The sequence below is a fragment of the Podarcis filfolensis genome, assembly GCF_964270895.1.
Source record: "Podarcis filfolensis genome assembly, chromosome: 1".
Classification (NCBI taxonomy): domain Eukaryota; kingdom Metazoa; phylum Chordata; class Lepidosauria; order Squamata; family Lacertidae; genus Podarcis; species Podarcis filfolensis.
In genome coordinates this window covers 50,698,475-50,719,903 of record NC_139604.1, presented here as the reverse complement: position 1 = coordinate 50,719,903, position 21,429 = coordinate 50,698,475, and the positions used below count along the sequence as shown (strand labels likewise).

The window sequence follows — 21,429 nt, the reverse complement described above, 5'->3', positions numbered from 1 at the left end:
AATATAGCTCGTTCGTTAGGTGGGGAAGGAGAGCTGATTCAGTTTGGTGAATAAACTGTATAATGGTACTGGCCAAAATATATAGCACCCTGGACAATCTTCGCCATCCTCAGCCAAATGAAGAAGCAGTGTTCAAGAGTATAGTGTGAACACACATGAGGCTGCCACCTTGCTGAAATGAAGCACATCTAGACCTGGGTCCATGCTTCCTGGGAAAAAGGTGGGATATAAATCTGACATACAGAGATAAATTCTAAGCTATAGCAAGGAACAGTGATGTCCCCATTTTAGAAGTGTGGGGAGGAGGGACCATGTGGAGGTTCTGGAGCTCCAATAGGTGTCCACAGATGACTGCTCAATCAATGATGAGCTTCTAACTTACTACCATGTGCGTGTAACCATGTCCGTTACACATTCTGTCTGTCTATAGTATCTGACTATGTAACAGAGCAGACACGTAGATATATGGGAGAGAATAGGCACCCTGAAATTCACTATGTGGCTAAACACTAGAAGTGTCCTGCATCCATATGATAATACTGCAGTAAGTTGAACCGGGGTGATTGTGAAGTAAATAGTCATTTTGTAGCCCCTGTGGGTAATTTTGAAGCCAGTGGGGAGGTGGGAGCAGAGGTGAAATGATGCAGATAATGCTTTTTACCATAACGCTTCATGGTGTTTCCAAGGCTTCCTAGGTCTTCTCAATGGTATTTCAGTGACTGTAGTTTTGCAGTTGGCCACAGGATGTCACACTTAGCATCTACTACATTTTTGTTCCATGGTAGCTTTGTGTGAATGAAATGGAATCATTGCTTGGTGCAGTTAATTACCCGCATTCTATTGTGGCAGGAAAGGTGCCAGAAAGGGTATGTTGGTGACTTTCATAGCACTCCATTCAATTTCCTTACCAGGAAATTTTGGATATGGTGTGAATGTGGTGCATAATTCACTTCCGGTAATTGGTAATTAGGAATCTAAAAGCAAAGCCTGGGGGACCATATGCTTTCAGGTCTGTGAATAGCACAAGCACAACCATAGAAAAATGGGTGCAGAATCATCTTCAGACATTCAGGTACTTTGGCACTTACACCAACTGATTGGACGGATACATGATGAGACTCAGCAGTTCATTCATTCATTCATTCATTCATTTTATTTGTTTGCCACTTTCCCACAAAAAAACCTCCTGCACATAGCAGCCTGCAACAAAGAAACAAGAGTTGCATTTCAAATGAACACTATAAAAACAATTCCATAATAACAGAGCAAAATAGTAACAGCAACAATTTCATAATAACATAACAAAGCAATACCATAGTGACAATTTCATAATAACATAGCAAAACAAAAATACAATAACATACAACGCTCCCACATTTCAGTACTATAAATATAACAAGATTACTTAAACAACATGTAGCATCTAGTAGCAAAAATAACAAGTAGCAAAAATAACAAGGGAGCTTTACAGTTTCACCTTAGTCCTGGAAACACCCCTCCCATGATGTTGCTCCCATATGAACTTTCTGAACCCCATAGGAAAACTTTGCCATGCCAAGCAATCACGGAATGTGGGAAATGGGTTTCTGAGGTGGAAGTGATCCAACATGCTAGCTGCACATGGTAGGAATTACAAATGAACATAAACAACACACAGTGGGCTTAAACATGTGGTAGATGTAATGTCTAGACCAGATTTGGACACTTTTGAAGAGCGTGGGTTGCAATATTTAGCAAAAAGTATAGAAATGTGGGCTTCCCTGATACCTATATATTTAACTATAATACTGCTATTCACAAAGCATTTACTCATCTAGGTGCTCTGTGTGACCACTAACATATTTTGAAAAGATCCCTAACACCTTAGCTAGCCCATGCATGTGCCATGTGTTCATGTGAACCCCAGGAATTGCTGAGCTGGTATGACATGGAGTATGGGCTTGATAAATAGGGTAAGCGCTTAAAAATGTGATGGGTTGCCTTTGTAAGTAATAGATTTTCATGTTTCAGTGTTGCATTTATAATGATTTGGTATTAGGTCCTCATCTGCTGGCAGCGACTTCAGCTTTTATCATGCCCAATAGATAGAAGAACATTCTTTGGAATTCTGCAGTCATGACCCCAAAAAGAATTATTGCAGGCAACTCCTGTAGCTGCAGGTTTAAGCACTTGTAGCCTGTTTGTACTGCAGGCTGTTCCTTGAGAGTTTTGCAGCTTAGTACAGAGAGTGGTGAAGATATCCCCATGCAAAGTCGCAGTTTCTGGTAGAGTATTTCCTTCAGAGCCATGTTACCTATTGCAAGCAAAAATAAATAAATAAATAAATAAATAAATAAATTAAATTAAATTAAATTAAAATAAAATAAAATAAAATAAAATAAAATAAAATAAAATAAAATAAAATAAAATAAAATAAAATAAAATAAAATAAAATAAAATAAAATAAAATAAAATAAAATAAATATGGCAAAAGAGGAAACATGAGTGATTCATGCTCCTTCCTCACCTGCACTTTGACTTGGGAAGTGGGACTCTCATGTGCATTGCATGAGATCCACAAGTCCCAGAAAATAAATGCAAGACGCACCCTTGTTCTGCTTCCTTTTGACATGTGGACCAGCCCTTATGGTACAAGAGGGGGGCACTCACTCTTAGTCTTGTGAGCCAAACATAACATCTGAGCGCGTCAACTGTCGATGGAAGCAGAGCTGCAAAAAGCAGCTCCTTGTGGGCTTTACATGCTTAGGGGACTGCTGAAGAACAAGTTTTCCCATGACCCCTGGAGTAGAGGATGAAGAGCTGGCTGCAATAGCAGTGATGTGGACTCTTTGGATTTCAAACATAGGCAGTCACAGGGGAATTTGGGTTGGGCTGGGGAAGGAAGCAGCATAGTTCAAGGTAGCAGGTGAGTGGCAAGAAGCAGAGGATGGAGTGCAGTGGCAGGACACGCTGGTTGCCTGGTTGGTTGTTGGGAAGGGGGAAAAAGTAGCTGAGTTGGGAAAGTACTCTATGCTTGTAGGCTACATGGAGATTTTGGCAAATGACTTTTAGACATTGAACATTCTATTTTTTTTTTTTTTTTAAATAATATTTATTAAAATTTTTCAAAAATACAAAAAATATCACTTTACGGGACTCCCCCTTCCCCCACCCCTACCATATTCCCCTTTCATATTGTTGGCCAAACAAGTTCCCCATTCAAATTGAAACTTAATTTGTTTTACCCTTAATAATAATAAAAAAAAAAAAAAAGAAAAAAACCCAGTGTTCTTTCCCCAAGACCCACCCCATGTCATTCCACAATTTCCATTTTTTAATAAAAGAAGCACCCCAGATAATAAAAACAGAAAAGGTAGAAAATAAAAAAAATATAATGAATAATAGACCAATTCAGCAAAAAATAACAAAGTTGGCAAGCCTTTGGAGTTTTAGTTCTCCCCCCCCTGTCTCCGGTTTAATTTCCCCCTGACCATCAACCCCTAGTGTCTGCCTGGAATTCTTAAGGCCATAAATCACAACTTTTCCCCAACTCCTTGCTGGCTATTTCTTTTTAAAATTAAAAATAAATTTTTTTTGAAAATCAAAATTATTATTATTATCATTATTTTTCAAAACTTTAACTTCAGTCTTTAATAAAACTGTAATAGAACTCCCTCCATTGTTCTTTCCAGGTTGTAGTCTAATTTCCCTTTGTTCCGCTGCTAAAACGTTGTAATTCGAAAGTTTGGTAAGTCTGCAGGGATGGTTGTTATTCAGGGGCAAAACCTTACGTTCAGTCCCTTCCTTTCTTCAATAGAAAAATCTATTGTCTCCTTTAAAAAAACAAAAAAGAAAACACCCTGAAGACGAGATGTTATTTCCGTTTTGCAGCTTTCCCAGAAGATAACCAGTCCTGTAAAGTTCCATTGGTGTTTTTCCACTTTCCCAATCCTTGTAATGTCCCGAAGCTCCTCAAGGGGGATTGTTGTGACTTTGTTTCCTCTAATCCAAAAGTCAATTTGTTATCCATATTCGCCATTTTGTATCCAAATTTTAACAAGTTGTATCAAATTGTATCAAATTTAACCAGCCAAGTTCTCATAATAAAATCCACTCCGCTTTTCGACTTTGACAGCTATTTTGACAGCTGTCAAAATCTCCGACTCCTTTCACCAGGCTCTCTCTTCAGTCGCCCCGGTTCCCAGGGGGGGGGTTGCGTTTCCCTTCTCCAGTTCCTCCTCCAGCACAGTTCTTGTAGTTCCCCATCGTGAAATTTTGGATTTTTATCAGCAATGCAAGCCTTTTTGGGTCTTGGTTTCCCCGTCCTTGTTTTGGAAAGTTTACAATAGGGAGGGGACTGACTTCCTTTTTGGATCCCCCCCGCTCGTATCCAATTCGAAAAAAAAAAAATTTTTTTTTCCTCCTTTTGAGCCCGGTTTCCAAATTTACTCACGGGTTGTTGTTGAAAAGTCCGAATTTTCAATGGAAGAAGTCAGCGCTCTCCGCCGGATGGCGTGCGGCTTCGCTCAGCAGGGGAAGCAGAAAACTCAAGGCACCACGCTTCTCCCCGGCACCCGATCCGTAGCCTTTAAAAAGGCTCCTTCACGAGTCGGGAGGGCGCTAACGGTGCAAGCCGAGTCTCCATGTCCACGGCCTCCGTGGCCGTGGTTTCTAAGGGTCCCCGCATCGCCGGTGCGGTAGAACCCAGCCCCTGCCGAGCAGACTCCCTCCGGAGCTCGGAGGGAGTCCGCCATTCGGCGATGGCGCCAACCCGGAAGTCCTCGACATTGAACATTCTAAAGGTAAAGGTAAAGGTACCCCTTGACTGTTAAGTCCAGTCGTGGCCGACTCTGGGGTTGTGGCGCTCATCTCGCTTTATTGGCCGAGGGATCCGGCGTACAACTTCCGGGTCTTGTGGCCAGCATGACTAAGCCACTTCTGGTGAACCAGAGCAGCGCACGGAAACGCTGTTTACCTTCCCACCGGAGCGGTACCTATTTATATATCATGACATGCTTTCGAACTGCTAGGTTGGCAGGAGCTGGGACCAAGCAACGGGAGCTCACCCTGTTGTGGGGATTCGAACTGCCGACCCTCTGATCGGCAAGTCTAGGCTCTGTGGTTTAACCCACAGTGCCACCCGTGTCCCTTGAACATTCTAGCCTCTGATAATTCACTGTTATATTCTAGAACACACTGAATGAGATAAGCCTGTGGTGGGTGGCGTGCAGCATGTCAGGTGTGGGGAACCCTTTTCAGCCTGAGGGCTGCATTCCTTTCTGGGTATCCTTCCGAGGGCCAGATGCAAGTGGTGAGCAGAGCTAGAGGTAAAAGTGGGCGGGGCAATGAATGTGACTCTTAGCTTTGCATTTTTGTTGGCATCTGTCTGCCTTGTAAGACAATGGGGATGAAGTCAAACTGCTGGAGAATCACAGTGCCCGCTGTGGCTGCAGAGACTGGTAACTCGTAGCTGCTGCCTCCCGTGTTGTTTTTGCAGCGTTAGCAGCACTGAGTGACCTTCCCAGGGTGTACAGATAACAAGACAGCCCTCTTGACTTGTTGATGTGCTCCAAAAAAAGCAGAGTAGTACATTTGACACCAGCTTGGCTACAGCAGTTGCTGGAAGGAGGCGTACAAGGCACCTTGGGGGCTCCACTGCAGCTTTTATAGATTCATAGAATTGTAGAGTTGGAAGGGACCACGTTTTATCCTTATCCTTTTCTTCTACTGAAGATGTCCTGCAAGGCAGCTGGTACAGATTTTTCCTTGGAGATTACTCCTCAAGCCCTTCTCACAAATGTGTATAGTTGCAATGCAGCAGAGGTTAAGGATTAGAGTTTCCCTTCTCCTAGATGAGCTACCTTACTAGGTTGACAAGCCCCACCTGCCCCTCACTTCCCTCTACAGCATGTACAGAAACTGCCTTCTTGACTGTTGGACCCTCTATTAGTCTCATCTGCTCAACCTGCCAGAGCCTGATTTCACATGCAGGGGAAGTCCCTAACTCACTGAGGGTTTAAGACCCATTGGCCACGCTCACCTGAGAGCCAGTGTGGTGTAGTGGTTAAGAGCGGTAGACTCGTAATCTGGGGAACTGGGTTCGCGTCTTCGCTCCTCCACATGCAGCTGCTGGGTGACCTTGGGCTAGTCACACTTCTCTGAAGTCTCTCGGTCCCACTCACCTCACAGAGTGTTTGTTGTGGGGGAGGAAGGGAAAGGAGAATGATAGCCACTTTGAGACTCCTTCAGGTAGTGATAAAGCGGGATATCAAATCCAAACTCTTCTTCTTCACCTGGTTTAGCCAGCCAGTTGAAGACGCTTCCTGGGGTGTGGCTGCTGTCACATGCTGATAGCTTCTAGGAGTCACAGGGTAGGGACCAAAGGTGGACAAACTACCCCAGAAGGAACACAGTGTGTCCCCCACCAGAGGTACTATCCCTCCCCTAACACTCCACACACTCCTTCCTTTGTATAATAAGCTGTTTTCTCTCACATAACCCTTTCTGTCCTCCATCCAGGAAAACAAGAGGCATTATCAAATTTCAGGGACACATTCTAGTCAGGCAGAACATTTTGGGCAGGAAGCAAGACCTGCTAGAGATGTGGCTTGGGGAGAGTTCAAAGGGCTAGACAGAAAGGCCTGGAGGGCCATATCTGCCTCTAGAACCTGGGGTTTCCCATCCCTGTCATAGGCAAATTCCCACTCTTAATAATTCACTACAGCTCTTTCAACATTTGCTGCTTCTGTTTTTAATACTCTTTCAAGAACAAGTATGTGATACCCCCTAGCCTTCATCTGGGCTCTCATACAGTCCAGGCTAGCTATACAAGTTGGAACATATCACACACATTTAAAATAGAAGCAATGAATGTTAAAGATCTGGCAGCACTTTCTAGGAAAGAGCTGGGATGTGAATTGACCTACTGTGTTTCATCAAATACACACACACACACACACACACACACACATGCACATATATACCATCGTATTTAGTAGCCCCTTAAAATAAACATCCCTTCCAGAGCACACTTTAATTATATTTGCTTAGGATGTTGCTGCCATGTTTGAAATGCTAATTGAGTGAACACTGACAGCACACAATTCTTCTCCCCCCTTCCCCCCTTCTGGCGCCTTTGAAATCTGCTCTTGACTGATTTTTAGCCTAAATCAGGATCCGTGTGCGCCCCACAAAGAGAGCTTTCCAGCTAAATGTATTCTCTTAGCCTCTCTGTTTTTGCTCCATGCGTGAAAAGACGCAAAATGCAAAGTATCTCGGCTCACAGCTGCAGTCCATGTTTCATATTGGAGGCACGACTCCTTAACACCAAAGCCCTATCTCTGGCTCTGTCAAAACCCCAACCCAGGTCCATTTTGAAAAATAAAAAGCTTCCTTTCACCCAGTAAGACAAGGAGAGCTTTTCCTGCAAGCTTGGAAAGAGCTGAGATGGGCACCTGGGGTTTATTATTATAAAGGTTTGGGAGAAAATGTTTAGGGAAATAGCCCACCTGCTTAGGATGGAACAGTTCCCTCCTCTGTTGGAAGGCCTCTGCTTGCCCTCCCGCTTTTTGTTACATTCCTGCACATAACACATAACTTAAAATGTTAGGTGGGATAAGAATTGACTCATGGCTGAGGCCCTGCAACCCTTTGGCTTTAGCAGAAGAGTCTGCTTTTTATAGTTTTAACTTGTTTATTTATTTTACTGTTTTATATATAGTTTAGGGCTCAAAACATTCGTGCTGCATTCAGCTTGTGAGTGGTTCATCATCACATAGCCTTTGACTTTGCACCCTCTCCAAACCTTTTGAAAGTGAGTTGAGCGATAGCATGCAAAATCATGGCTGCCACTTTGTGATGAATCACTTCCACATCTTGTCCATGTTTTGAACACAGGATGGTTGTGTGAACTGCCCCTCGGTGGTCTCTGTGGAGGGCAGAGCAAGCAGTGCATTTCAGTTTAGTAACTCTTAAAAAAATAACCAGAGTCTAAGGTGGAAAAGAGAAAGAAACTTGGAGGCATTCATTCAAACCATCACAAGTTACAGTTTTAGCTAAAGGTAGCTCTGATTGTTTCATATTTGCGTAGTGCACTGCTCTGTAAGTTTAGAAACTCCTGCACTCTCAGCCAGAATGGGTTTTGTCGCTGGTAGAAGGATGGTCTCTGGGAGGGGAAGGATTCTTCTGCACAAATAACATGGATGAATAAAGTTGAGCAGGAGGTTACTGCAGGAATGGGAGGTCATTACCTTCCCGTCTTGCATGTGACTCAGAAGAGCGCACATGTGCCGGAAGGAATGGGATGGCCCACTGCAGACCCCAGCAGCTCACGCTGTCAGTCTGACACAGCTGATACAGATCAGGTGGAAGTCACTGGGCAGCGAGTTGTGTTCATATGTTCAGCCAAGTTCTTTTTATCGGACCTGGTCAGGTGCACAGTTCTCTTTCCGATGTCTCAGACAAGGAGGAAATGCTTATTGAGACTTCAACAATGCCCGCTTCCTGTGTTCCCTCAGGCAGGAAACAAGCGCAGCAGCAGAGAATGCCTGAGGGCTGATTAAGCCACCAGTCTTTGCTTGGAAATCTGGGCTGATTCAGGCTTCTCTCCCTCCATTGCATGGCGCTTGCACGTCCTACCCTGGCTGCAGTGTGGAAGGGAGCAGCCACAGCCCCTCTTGCATCTAAACAGGAAGCCCCAAAGAAGGCACTTCAATGTTTTAACCTAATGGCATGTTTGCTGCAGAAAGTCTAGCTGAAATTGTATCTTCTTACCATGCATGTGTGCACGTACATGTAGTCTGGCTTGTTCTGCAAACCAAAATTTCAGTGGCACATCCATTAAATTAGAAATATTTGGGAGAGCATAAGTGGGCTCCACCAGGGGTCCCCACTTGCTACTTTGTGAGCTTCTGTTGGTGCTTCTTTTCTGAGCATGAGCACTAGGAAGCCTTTACCGCCTGAGATAAATAAAGCCTCTGACAGTTCTGCTGCTCCAGAGGGGCAGAGAAGGTGGCGGAAGTTGGGAGAGGAGGAGGAGGTGGAAGATGATGGGAGCTTTCAGGAGAAGTCCATCTTAGTCAAGCAGCTGGAAGTTTAAGAGAAAGCTCCAGAAGCAGGCACACAAAACTTAAAGAGGTTGTCTTCTCCAGCTTTTGATAACTCTCCAGAAGCAACCAATCTGAAAACACTGATGGCGAAGGTGGCTAGTCTTTTTAAGTAACTGGATTGCTCATAAGTCCTATTATATTTGTGTAGCATTGATGTGTATGTTTTCGACTTTATAAGCCATTGTTTACTGAAGCTAGGCACAAGTGTTGCCCTTCCCATCTTTTTCTCTGTGCTGTGCCACTTTTTGGTTTGTTTTGGTTTGCGCAAAGTGTGTGACAACCTTTAATGTTGCTTGCCCTCCACCTTTGCTTGCAACGTTACCTGAGCTCACATTTAACAAAGGGGGAAGCTGAAGGGCGATGACTTGTCCCACCGAGGATTGGCTCATACATGAGCGTGCATCACTCATATTTCTCAACATGTGGGTGAATGTATAAATGGATCCCATGGTTTTCAAAAGATGAGTGTCTTGAGATAGTTTGAGGTAGTTTGGAAGTTCCATTTGCGGTCTTGGATGTGAGCTGACTCACTGAGACTTGCTAGTCATCACTTGATGGTGCAGCGATTAAATTAGGAACATGGATATAGGAACTGAATTCTTCTAAAAGCTGAAACCCAGTATTTTGCCTGCTAAACAACACTGATTTCCTGTAACTTGCCTATTTATGCGTCAGCATCTCATATGACCCGAAACAGCACTTGCTGCTTCCTGTTCTGCTGGAGAGCTAATAGCTGCTGGTTTTATTTGCAAACATTTCTTGGTCATTAGTTGCATTACAAGCGACTGGACTGTATCAGAAATGAGAGCTTAATTTGGGTAAAATATTAACAAATACAAGTGTTTCTGGAGAAGTTCTCAGATGCTTGTAATTCCAGAGTGCTTTTCTCTACTCCCAGGAGGCCATTACTGTCCATTTCCAGATAAGAATGGTAAAGCTTTATGCCAGCTAAAAATGCAGTAGAAAAACAATTAAAATTAAACAAGAATAAATGAATTCAAGAGGAACGGAGCTGCTTCTCCTCTGGCTTTAAGGACTTGGTACCAATGGGAATTTGGATTACCGTACCTCTTGGCAGTTCTTCAGCGATTTGGGTTCTCTGAACCTTTCAATGTGCTTCCCTTTGAGTGGCTCTTGGGTAGCTTGGAGAAAGAGAGAAGCTATAATGTTGCAGTGGAAACAGGATAGCCTTTATCTGACTCTTTCTGCAGTGCCACTGGCAGCTGCTAAATGGAGTCTGTTCCCTCCTCCTGCTCCTAACCAAAGTTAGGAGAATCTGGAGCTAATAGCCATATTCTCAGGATGAGCAGTGGTACATGAAAAACAGGACATATGGAACAGCTCTCTGCCCCCACCCACAATGCAGTGCCGTTTTAAGTGGCCACCCAAACACTGCATGCTAGTGTGTGCCAGGCTAGAGGTGGTGCCATGGTTGCATCTTATCATAACACAGTTCCAGTCATTATCATCCAATTGCCATGCTCCACTAAATTGTATGGCTGGAAAGGACCCAAAAGTCATCTAGTTCATAAGCCAGCACTTGACACAATTGTATTTGTTTGCTTGTTCAATGTATATCCTGCACCTTCAACCACTAGGGATACTTGGGTGCCCAATAATGCATACAGCAACAACAATTAAATCTGCAAACTTATAATTAATTGCAGTAAAAACAAAGCAGTACAAATAGTAGCAAATGCTTAATAATGGCAGTCATAAAATCAACCCTACTGCTTGCAGTTGGAAAATCCAGATATGATCAAACACAGCACTAAGGTGTCTTATTTTTATTTTCCCAGGTATCATTCACTGAGCCCTCACTCAATTAAGCACCTTTTTTCCAACCTGATCTTTTTGAGTTGGAGTAGTTTGCAAGCAGTTGTGTAACGGCAATCTTCTTGCGATGAATAACTGCTGGTCTTGCAGCAGCTGTTAGCAGCCAGATGTTCTATAGGCAGGCACACGATGATGTGCTTGGGCAGATCCACCTCCATCCTACCCTGAGTGATGTAGTGCATGTAACCCTTCAGCACTGCTGCACTTTTTAGGCAGTAGGTTGGTGCACAGCACCAGCACCAGCACCAGCAGAAACTACAACACAGGCTCTGGGCTTCATTGTCCCCACAGTGCATTGTGTTACAGCTTTATGAGTAGCCCTGAGATCCTGCATGCTGCTTGGCTGGTGGGCTGTCTTGGTGTCATTTGGTTTTGGCATATTTGTAGATTGCCTTGGGTGACCTATTTCAGAAAGACCGTATAAAAATGTTAAAACTAAATATCTTTGGGTTTTTAACCTTCCTGTTCATTTCTAGTTGCAACTGGCCATTATGCACCTATTGATTAATCAAAACAGAATTATACACCTATTAACATGCCTCTCAAAATAAATAAATAAAACTCCTTTGAATTATGCAGGCCTGAAGACCATAACAGTCCAGAAGAAGAAAGAAGCTTGATGGTTTGCATAATTCTAGTCATGATGGTCATATTACTCTGTCATGAAACTTGGAAATATTAAGTTGGCTGTGTTGACAACTGAGGTATTTGAGAAAAATTGAATGCTGGGGGCTTGGCTATAAGCCTTTACAAAGGAATTCAGTGAAAATTCCTCAATTCTTGTGGGGATAGGTGTGTGTGTGTGTGTGTGTGAGAGAGAGAGAGAGAGAGAGAGAGAGAGAGAGAGAGAGAGAGAGAGAGAAATTGACTGGAATCCACCGGCCTCTGTCCACTTCTGATCAGCTGAAAAAGTTGGTAGGAAAGCTCAGGATGACTAGATAGTTCATATAGGAACCTATACACAGAGAGATTGCGTATAGAGCAGGGAACTGAAGTGCCCCTTTCTAGGCCTGTTCAGCTTTTCAAGATTAAGTATGCATGGTATGGTCAAGATATGACATTTGGGTGAATATGTATTGCTCTGGAATCATTTGCTGGCTGTCACATTCAGTGTCCTGACACTGAAGTCCCCCACCCTTTGACTCATTTTGCAAGCAAAGGCAAGAACCCTGGAAGAGATATTTTAATATTTACATATGTTTGGATTGCGTCCATACATTTTTGTTGAAAACAAAGCTGTCAAAAGATATCTGATATTGTTTTAAATTTTTATATATCTTCTTCATTTGAGTGACTGTGGGGCCCCTTTTCAGGACCAAGGTCCTTTCAAACCCACTTTCAATAAAAAATTGTAACAAAATAATTAAAACCACCTATAGATTAGAACTTTTTAAAAATTTAAAAACCAACAGAGCAGCACAAAGCAAAAACAGCATATGTGATAACATGACAACCTCTAACATCAGATACCATTCCAATAGCAATAATAAAACCAGGTTTTAAACCCTACTGGCTACCTAACCAAAGGTGGATTGAAAAATATATATATTTGGGGCCTACCTAAAATAAAACTGGAAAGGAGCCAAACATAACTCCTGGGAGAAGGAGTTCCATAGGTGAGGGATCACTGCTGAAAAGGTCCTTCCCTTTCCTGCATTCCCTCAAGCCTGATGGTACCCAGTGGTGCACCTGCAAGATGGGCAGGCTCATGTGAATGCAAGTAACTTGACCTCTAATCATTTAGGGTTTTAAAGGTCAGAGTCGGCACTTTAAATTGGACTTGGACGTTAAGCAGCAGTGAGTTCTTCTGAACAACAGAGCTAAGGCTGCCAGCATAGGCTCACTTCCTTGGGAGTCTTCCCTTTTGTCACTTTTGCTACCTGCTGCAAATCTTGTTTCTTTTGAGTCCCTCCAGGTGTCCCTTTTATTCCGCATGGGGCGATCACACTGCTTCATTTTCAGTCAGTGCATATCACATAATTGTTCTGGTTTATTGTTGTTGTGCTATAGCAATAATGTGGTAACATTGGGGAGGCATTGCAGAACAAACTAAAGTATAATAAATCCACTTTAGATAAGGCTAAGCAGAACAAAGAGAGTTTCATGGATAAGATTCAAAAACTGTTGGGAGGGGTAGATCAGCCCAGATACTGATAGCCCACTTCCCAGAAAAGTACAGTTAACAAGTCTGGACTTGGCTGCATTCTTGTCCCAAGTCTCTTTCTCTTATTATTTTTTTTTTTAAGAGAAGGACAGAGAGGGCTGAGGAGAGTCCAAGTGCCCTGGCTCCTGCTCCTCTTCTGCTCACTGCTAGGCCAGGTTTTCTCTACTGTTCAAATCTTGGCCTAAAAATGCAAAGGTAACATATCCTGTATAGCAATCCCTTGCTCCTGTAACCTTTCCTTGCTAAGAACAATGGCTGTCTTGTGTATCAAAGTAACAGATGCTGTTTCTGGCAAGGGCTGCAGCCGCCAATGTAAACCGCTCTGGGGTGATTGAACTTGACCCAACCCAAGGCTTTGCTGGCAACATACCAAAGTTTTGGGCTTCACAGGGGTGGGCTGGGGAGGAAAGGGGAATAGAGTGGGACTTTGCAGTGCATAAATCTGGAAATGTTGCCCCTCGACAGGGCCACATCCCCATCTAGAGTGAATTCTGTGCTGGTGTGCAGCACTTAATCCGGGTTAAAGTAGGTGCTAGTTCGACTTGACACCCAGCTATATTCATTCCCATTATAATAAAAGTCAGTGCCTCCGTATTAAACCATATTCCCCGGAAAGAATTACACAGCAAGAGAGTCTTTTTAAACTGTACATAGCCATAAGATTTATTAGGAATAGTGTAGAGAACCAAGCGTACCCTTTCTTATCATCTGTATCATGAATAAACAACAGGCTCTTTACCAAAGATGAAGCTATATTTTGATTAATTTTTTTAAATGGCTGGTCTAGTACTACTGCTGTAAACTCAAGTCTCCCCTCAGCTGTGCAGGGAGATGGCTTTAGGGAAATCTCTTCTCCCCTTTAAAGCCCCAACACACGCAGACACCTACCTTCAAAGTAAGAACAACAGTTCTGGAGTACCTTATAGGACCATTATATGGATTTATGAGAAAATGTTCACAATGTGCTTTGAAATGCTCTATAGCCAGATTGGTGTACATACACCGCAAGATCTCTTTAGCGAAGGCAAAGTTTGTGCTGGATGTAGTTATGTGCATTAGAATCTCCTCTTTGCTAAGTGCTCATCCAATGGAGCTCGAGATCAGCTAGTGACACATTAAATATTAACAGAGCAATAAACCTTAAATGCATACCTTCCCCCACTGTGAGGGTGAACATCTTGTTTAGCAATGAAGGCCACCCAGGAAATTCACCATGGGCCAAATGATGATATGTCACTTGTATATTGTCAAAGTAACTCAGCCACAAAAATCTGAAAAATTGTGCTTGTGTATGTTGTTAGTTACCAGGCCACAGTTGGGTGGAGATACAGGGCTGCTTCTTTGTCAGAGCAAAATTAGGAACTAAACCCTCAAAATCATGCAAAATCACAAGATGCTATATCATGTTTGTTGTTTGTCCTGTTATTTCTGAGCCCCATGGAAACAGGACTAATTGATTATTTGTTTTGTTTTTCCTGTAAACAGAAAGGGGTAGTATTCGGGCATGTTGGGTGTACATGGGGTGAAGATGGGTGGGTGGGAATAGAGCACATCAAGTATCTATACATATAACTACTACCAGGTAACAGATCTTCCATTTTTGGTATATCTGGTGCCTGAGTGGTGAGGCTTAGTAGACCTGGCCTTTGAGTAACTCTTAACCAGCTCTCCCTCTCCATGGTTTCTCCATTGGTAGACCTCTCAGTCATTGGGCACACTTCGTGTTTTGATGACGTCCTTCTTCTCTTTTAAAAAAGTAATCATTTTGAAAGAATAACAATACTTCAAATACAAAATGCAGAATTGGTATTGACTCCCGCCTCTGCCATGGTTGATTTTGTTAATTTCTTTTCCACTAAATATTCAAATTTCCCCCATATCTTATTTTTTGTCAGTTTTATAATAAAAATTTAATAATAATAATTTATTATTTATACCCCGCCCATCTGGCTGAGTTTCCCCAGCCACTCTGGACGGCTCCCAATCGAGTGTTAAAAACAATACAGCATTAAATATTAAAAACTTCCCTAAACAGGGCTGCCTTCAGATGTCTTTTAAAAATAGGATACGTACTTCCTTCCTTGACATCTGATGGGAGGGTGTTCCACAGGGTGAGTGCCACTACCAAGAAGGCCCAATATCTCAATATTTCTTACTGCTGAATTTAATCTTTTATTGTTAACTTTTTAATGTGTTTACAGTAAGTTTCCAAATAATCTTGATGATATCCTTCCATCTGCAAATGAAATACTCCATTCTTTCCCTGATTTTATTCATCCATCCGCCCTTAATTAATTGCACTGCTGCTGCAATCAACTTCACAATTCCATGCATTTCTCCTTAAAAAGCAAAACAAAAACCCAACATGTCAGGATAATAAACAGCACTGGACTGTGCTGCCGGAATGCCATACAGAACTCCCAGCAAAATGGATATAACAGTTGCTTTGCAAGACTGGCTTAAATCATGCTCTCGGCTACAGTCCCCCTTGCCCCTGTGATAAATGGACCAAGAGGTTCTTTCTCCAGACAATAGTTGTGTCGTGTTCTACCCTTCTCTTTATTTAATTGTCTAGACTGGCTTCATAAATTCCAGCCATTGCTACGACTTCATTCACTTCCCCACACAGTGCTACAATCAACCCTTCTTCCCAGGGAGTTCTGGGGATTTTAGCTCTATGAAGGGAATAGGGGTCTCCTAACAATGATAGCTCAGTTGGTAGAGAATGAGGCTCTTAATCTCATGGTTGTGGGTTCGAGCCCCATTGGGCAAAAGATTGCTGCGTCACAGGGGGTTGAACTAGATGACCCTCTTGGCCCTTCCAATTCTACAACTCTAACAACTTTCAGCACTCTTAACAAACTACAGTTCCCAGCAGGGCTGGGTTTAGGTTTGATGAGGCCCTAAGCTACGGAAGGTAATGGGGCCCTTTATATGTCCAGCTGTCCTCTGTCAACAACAAATTATAACTGTTTTTTGTGTTGAATGTATGCTATATGGTAATTGATGGACCTAATAGGTATCTAAAGCCATTTGCACATAACAAAATATGTATTTTATCAAAGTAATTGTTGAACTGAAATACAATTAAGAAGAAGTATATTAATAGTGAAATACAATTTTTTCCCTTTAAATTTTTTTTGGGGGCCCCCAAGAGAGTGGGGCCCTAAGCTATAGCTTGTTTAGCTTATACGTAACTTCAGCACTGGCCCAGCATTCTCGGGAGGAAGCCATGAAACTGCTTTAAATCTATAGTGCAGCTGAGGCCTTACTTTTTTGGTTCATCCAGGGGAGGCAGGCATTCCCTTGCCTCCCTACTTCAGATTCCTATGACTGGTCCAGCAACTGGTGGCCCTGTAACTACACCTGGCCAGCAGATGGTCACTGTTGGTTTGCAAGCCATGCTATGGTTCTTCGGCAGTAAGCTACAAATAATATACAAACGATGGTACCGCACGGCACATAATCTAGTGCAACATATTCCCCTTTGCTGTCTTCACTGAGACTGTTCCCACAGCGAAGGCAGAAGAGGATGGGTATGGCTGACTTAGGCCTTAAAGCAAGATCCTGGGTATGTTTAATCAGAAGGAAGCTCTGTTTGCTTCAGCCGGACATTTCCTAGAATATAAGGCAAGCGTGGTGTGGTTACTGGCATGTTCTTTATACCAGGACAGTAGTTGGGTGCATTCCATTCCTGGCCGGCCCTTTCCTTTGGTAATTGTGGGCTTGTTCCTGCTACCTCTTGTGCTGTGCTTTCTAGGCACAGTTCCGATAGGTTTTTTTCTTTTGCAGCACCACTTTCCCTGGGAAAACCCATTGTTTACTGGTGGATCGCTGTTTACAAACCTGAACTGGGTTTTCTGCGAATTGGTGTTTGTTCCGATTCAGCAGTAAACAGTGGGTTTTCCTGGGGAAAGTGGCAGGATGAAAGAAAAACCCTTTGGAAACCCTTTGGACCCATGTCTAGAAAGCAGGAACAAGCAGAAGAAAACATGGGACAAGTGTGGGTGAGCCCTCTCTCCCTGTATGTGTGTTCCATTCCCTGTCTCCTCTGCTTGCCTTGGGGTTCCTTTGCCCTCTGTTGTTTTGACTGTGGCAAGTTTGGACAGTCTCTCCAGTGCTTGATCTCAACTGGGGTAAGGAGTCCAGTTCTGTCGATGCAGTTATTCTTCCCCAGTGGCGGCAACGGTTGGCTGCCTGCCTCTCTTCCTTCTCTTTCTTCACTTCTTCACTTCCTCCTCCTCCTCCTCCTCTTTATATTAAACATGCTTGTGCTGTTGTGCACTGATAGGAAAAGAAAACGTTATATTAAAAAGTGTGATGGAATGCGTCAAAGGAATTTTTAAAAATTATTTTAATTTCAGCATTTGCCTTTTAAAGCAATGGTGGGAAGAACCACACTGCAGGACCCATAGCTGCTTTGAGCACCATTTGGCAGAAAGCTGGGATACAGATTTAGCAAATAAATAAATAAAATAAAAGAGTAGCCTGGCACTCATGGAAGGCAGTGCAACCAGGAAATGTTGGTACATCTCCACCCACAATAGCTCCTCTCAGAGGGATTGGGGAAAAAAAAGAACCTCTATTCAGGAGCATACCAGTTATGAAGTGAAAGCATTGAAGAAGTAGTGGACATGAAAAGGGGAGCAGCAGAAAGTGACAATTGATTCACCCATCCCAAAGCACCAAAACAAATAACCTGAAACCCCAAATGGAGCAGTTTGAACAAATCTGATTTCCTGCAATTTACCCATATTGGGTAAACCTGAAATTACAGGGGCATTTACATGGGAATGCAAAGAGCTGCAAACAGATGGTGAACTCCAGTGTGAACAAACCCCAAGTAGTACAAGCGTGCATTACTTCTCTTTATTTTGCATAATTTTCAGGCTCTACCCCTTTTTTGCAGAATTTGATTTTGTTAATCATGAGGAGGAAGAAGCAGTTATTGAAGGTTCTGATGTCTCATGCCCACCCCCTAGAAATCTTATTCAGCCACCATTCCAGGAGGCATTGGCCCCACATTTTTAAGAGCAGCTATGTAAAATGAAATCTGGGATTTCTTTAAAGCACTCTGAAGCCTGCACTCAGTATCACATTCTGTGCCTTTTCTGTTTGTCCTTGTGACATGGGAGCATACACAGAGCATTTCTATGTAGGGGCTAATGCATCTCCATGCATGGTACTAAGCTGGCCTTGCAAGTTGGGTTGGGAGCTCTCTTTCCCAGACAAAATTGGATGGCACCGGGAAGTGATTTTTATCAGGAGCTCAAGATCTCTACCAGTGTGCTGGGTTAGGGAGGCAGGGAGAACATGTGCTTGTGGAATTAAGGCATTCCCATGACATTCCATGTATGCATTTATTGTTCAGGAGTCCACCATGCTCCCCGTCCCACATGGAATGTTTTATAGAAGGTACTTTGAAATGCACACAGCCTCCTTGCAGCGCTTTCTGTAACTGCTCTGTGCTCACACATCTTCAAAACCTTAGAGAGGAGCAAAAGCAGTGCATCTGGCTTTGCTCTATCTCGGGCTTTTCTTTTTTAACATAAAATATTTTTTAAAGCCTCAAGGCAGTTTAAGCATGAAAAAAATAATCTCCCCCCCTAGTCCCCCCCCCATCTTCACTTCATCCTCAAGCTTGTGAGGATTTTGATCACACAGAGCCTAGGGCTTGCTGATCAGAAGGTCGGTGGTCCGAATCCCTGCGACGGGGTGAGCTCCCGTTGCTCGGTCCCTGCTCCTGCCCACCTAGCAGTTCAAAAGCATGTCAAAGTGCAAGTAGATAAATAGGTACCATTCCAGCGGGAAGGTAAACGGTGTTTCCGTGCGCTGCTCTGGTTCTCCAGAAGCGGCTTAGTCATGCTGGCCACATGACCCGGAAGCTGTACACCGGCTCCCTCAGCCAATGAAGTGAGATGAATACCACAACCCCAGAGTCGTCCGTGACTGGACTTAACAGTCAGGGGTCCCTTTACCTTTACCTTTATCATCTAGGTGAACAGTTGGTTATTACATTCTCCTAGCCTTTTGGCTAAGATGGGCTGGACTGGGGGATGATGGTGGCTCTCAATATACCGTACTTTTGAACTCCCGTTTTCATTGAGCCCATGTGGAAGGGATGCAGCTCAGGGACAGACTGTTTGCCTAACATGCAGAAGGTCCCAGGTTCATTTCCCCACATCTTTAGGTGGGATACTTCTGCCTGAAATCCTGGAAAGCTGCTGCCAATCAGAGCAGACACTGCTGAACTCGATGGACCCAATGGGCCGAATCAGTATAAGACAGCGGTCTATATCCCTAGCCAGTATTGCCAGGGGTTTGGGATGATGGGTGCTGAGGTCCAGCAACATCTGGAGGGCACCAGGTTGCCTACATCTTTTGTAGGAGATAGAAAGCTGGACTTGGACCAGAGATGGTAGTGGTTTGAATCCTTACCTGGCTGCAAAGCCTGCCCATGTCTGCACAGCTAAGCAGTGGTGGCAGATTTCTAGTTAAAATGTGTTCAGCTTCAACTCTCAACCACAGCTCTTATTAGAAGGGATAGGAGGCATAATAAAGTACTCACCTTTTGAGGGAGAATGTCATATGGATAGCAGAGAATGAATGGAGGCACAGGAAGCTTGCTATCCATATTAAGTAACAGAATGAATGAGCCCATAGTCTTCCTCTTTCACTTGTTGCTGGTCTTACCTGAGTGGAGACTGCTGGGGTTGGCTGCAGAGGGCAGTGAGCTCCACATTAGATGCGGATGCCAAAGAAGCCACAGTTCAAAAGCAGAGTAGGATGAGAGGCCCTTTGCTGAATCATGGTACAGTGGTACCTCGGGTTAAGTACTTAATTCGTTCTGGAGGTCCATTCTTAACCTGAAACTGTTTTTAACCTGAAGCACAATTTTAGCTAATGGGGCCTCCCGCAGCTGCTGCTGCGCCGCCAGAGCACGATTTCTGTTCTCATCCTGAAGCAAAGTTCTTAACCTGAAGCACTATTTCTGGGTTAGCAGAGTCTGTAACCTGAAGCGTATGTAACCTGAGGTACCACTGTACTTTCAAACGTAACATTTTAAAACATAGTTCCTTGTGAATTGGTTTGTCTTATTGGTTAGTTGAGCAGACTAGGACTTTAGTGGTTGGCCTGGAGCAATCCTACTTCCATGTCCTCAGTTCTTCTTCTGCAAAATGGGAACAAAATGGGCTCTTATGAGGAAATGGATTGTAAGGACTTTCCCCAGCCTGAACAGCCGATATAATAAAATAATGACTTTGCTGCCTTGCTGTCCAGTGAGCCTTTGCAACAAGCATTTGAACAAAGCAAAGCAAGGTGAGATGAGAAAATTAGGCCAAGAACGCTCATCCTTTTGTTTCCTAAGCTGTTTTTTTTTGGGACAGTGGGAGGAGGGAGGAACAATCCCCCCTTCTTTTCTTTTCCTGGTCCTGTTCCAAATCCATACAACCGTAAAGTGATGCTGCCTCCTAAGGAGGGGAGCATAGCCTGTACATTTTCAACATTCTTGCTGGAGTTAACGACTTAGAAACATGACTCCCCAAAAGAGGGAGGGCTCGGCCCATTTGTGTGTGGGGTGTGTGTGTGTGTGTGAAGTTTAGTCACGAAAGGAGGGGTGGAAATAGGAAAAAAATGCACAGCCTCAGGGCAGCCTCTGACAGCGCAGTGGGCTGGCAGGCAGCTCCCAAACAATGTGCTTAGTATTATCCCCAGGACTGGAGCTGTCGGAGCGGGCTGGCGCGTACCTGTGCAGCCTGGGCTATCTTTGGCTAGGTGCCAGCGTGCGGAGAGGGTTACTTCCCCCCTCCCTCTGCCTTCCCTCCCTCCTGCGTGTGGTGTGTAGCCTTTCTCCCCCTTCTCGCAGGAGTTGTTCAGAAAGCCTGGAAGCGGCTCCTTTTGTAGCACAGTCTAGGGTTGGGTGGAGTTTTTTTTGGTGATTTCCCCTCCCTCTTTTTTTTTTTTTGGAGGGGGGGGATTTGCTCATCTGTTCTTTCTTGCCTTGCTTCCGTTTTTTCCCTGGGTGAGGCCCCTTTTCTTCCCCAGTTTCTTGAATGTTTCGGTTTGAAACGTAAGATTTCTTGTTTTTCATTTCTCTCTTCTTCCACCCCTCCCCTCCCCGCTCCTTTTCTGTTTCCCGTACAGGTTGCAAGCTCTCCTGTCACAAGAAATGTGAAGCCAAGGTAAGAGAGTGCCTTGTTCCTACTCTCATTGTCTTACAACAACATTGCGGTTTGTGCTACCTTTTCCTTCTGTCTGATGTGAATCTTCTTTGAAAAGTCATTTGGATGAGGAACAGGGAACTTCTGTTGCTCTCCTTTTCCCTCTCCTTCTTTCTCTTTC

General features: G+C 43.7%; 1 protein-coding gene across 29 annotated transcripts in view; it reads left to right on the top strand.

Annotated features, from left to right (window-relative positions):
• TNS1 (tensin 1) overlaps positions 1-21,429 on the top strand; it is a 319,529-nt gene that overhangs the window by 103,374 nt on the left and 194,726 nt on the right. For 22 of the 29 annotated variants that reach the window (XM_083583947.1, XM_083583945.1, XM_083583943.1 and 19 more), the window contains exon 3: positions 21,232-21,269. In XM_083583947.1, coding sequence (XP_083440073.1) covers positions 21,232-21,269 — 38 coding nt within the window. Of the gene's footprint in view, positions 1-20,730; positions 21,110-21,231; positions 21,270-21,429 lie in introns of those variants that run through there. The other 7 variants (XM_083583974.1, XM_083583970.1, XM_083583964.1 and 4 more) reach the window with 6 other exon arrangements.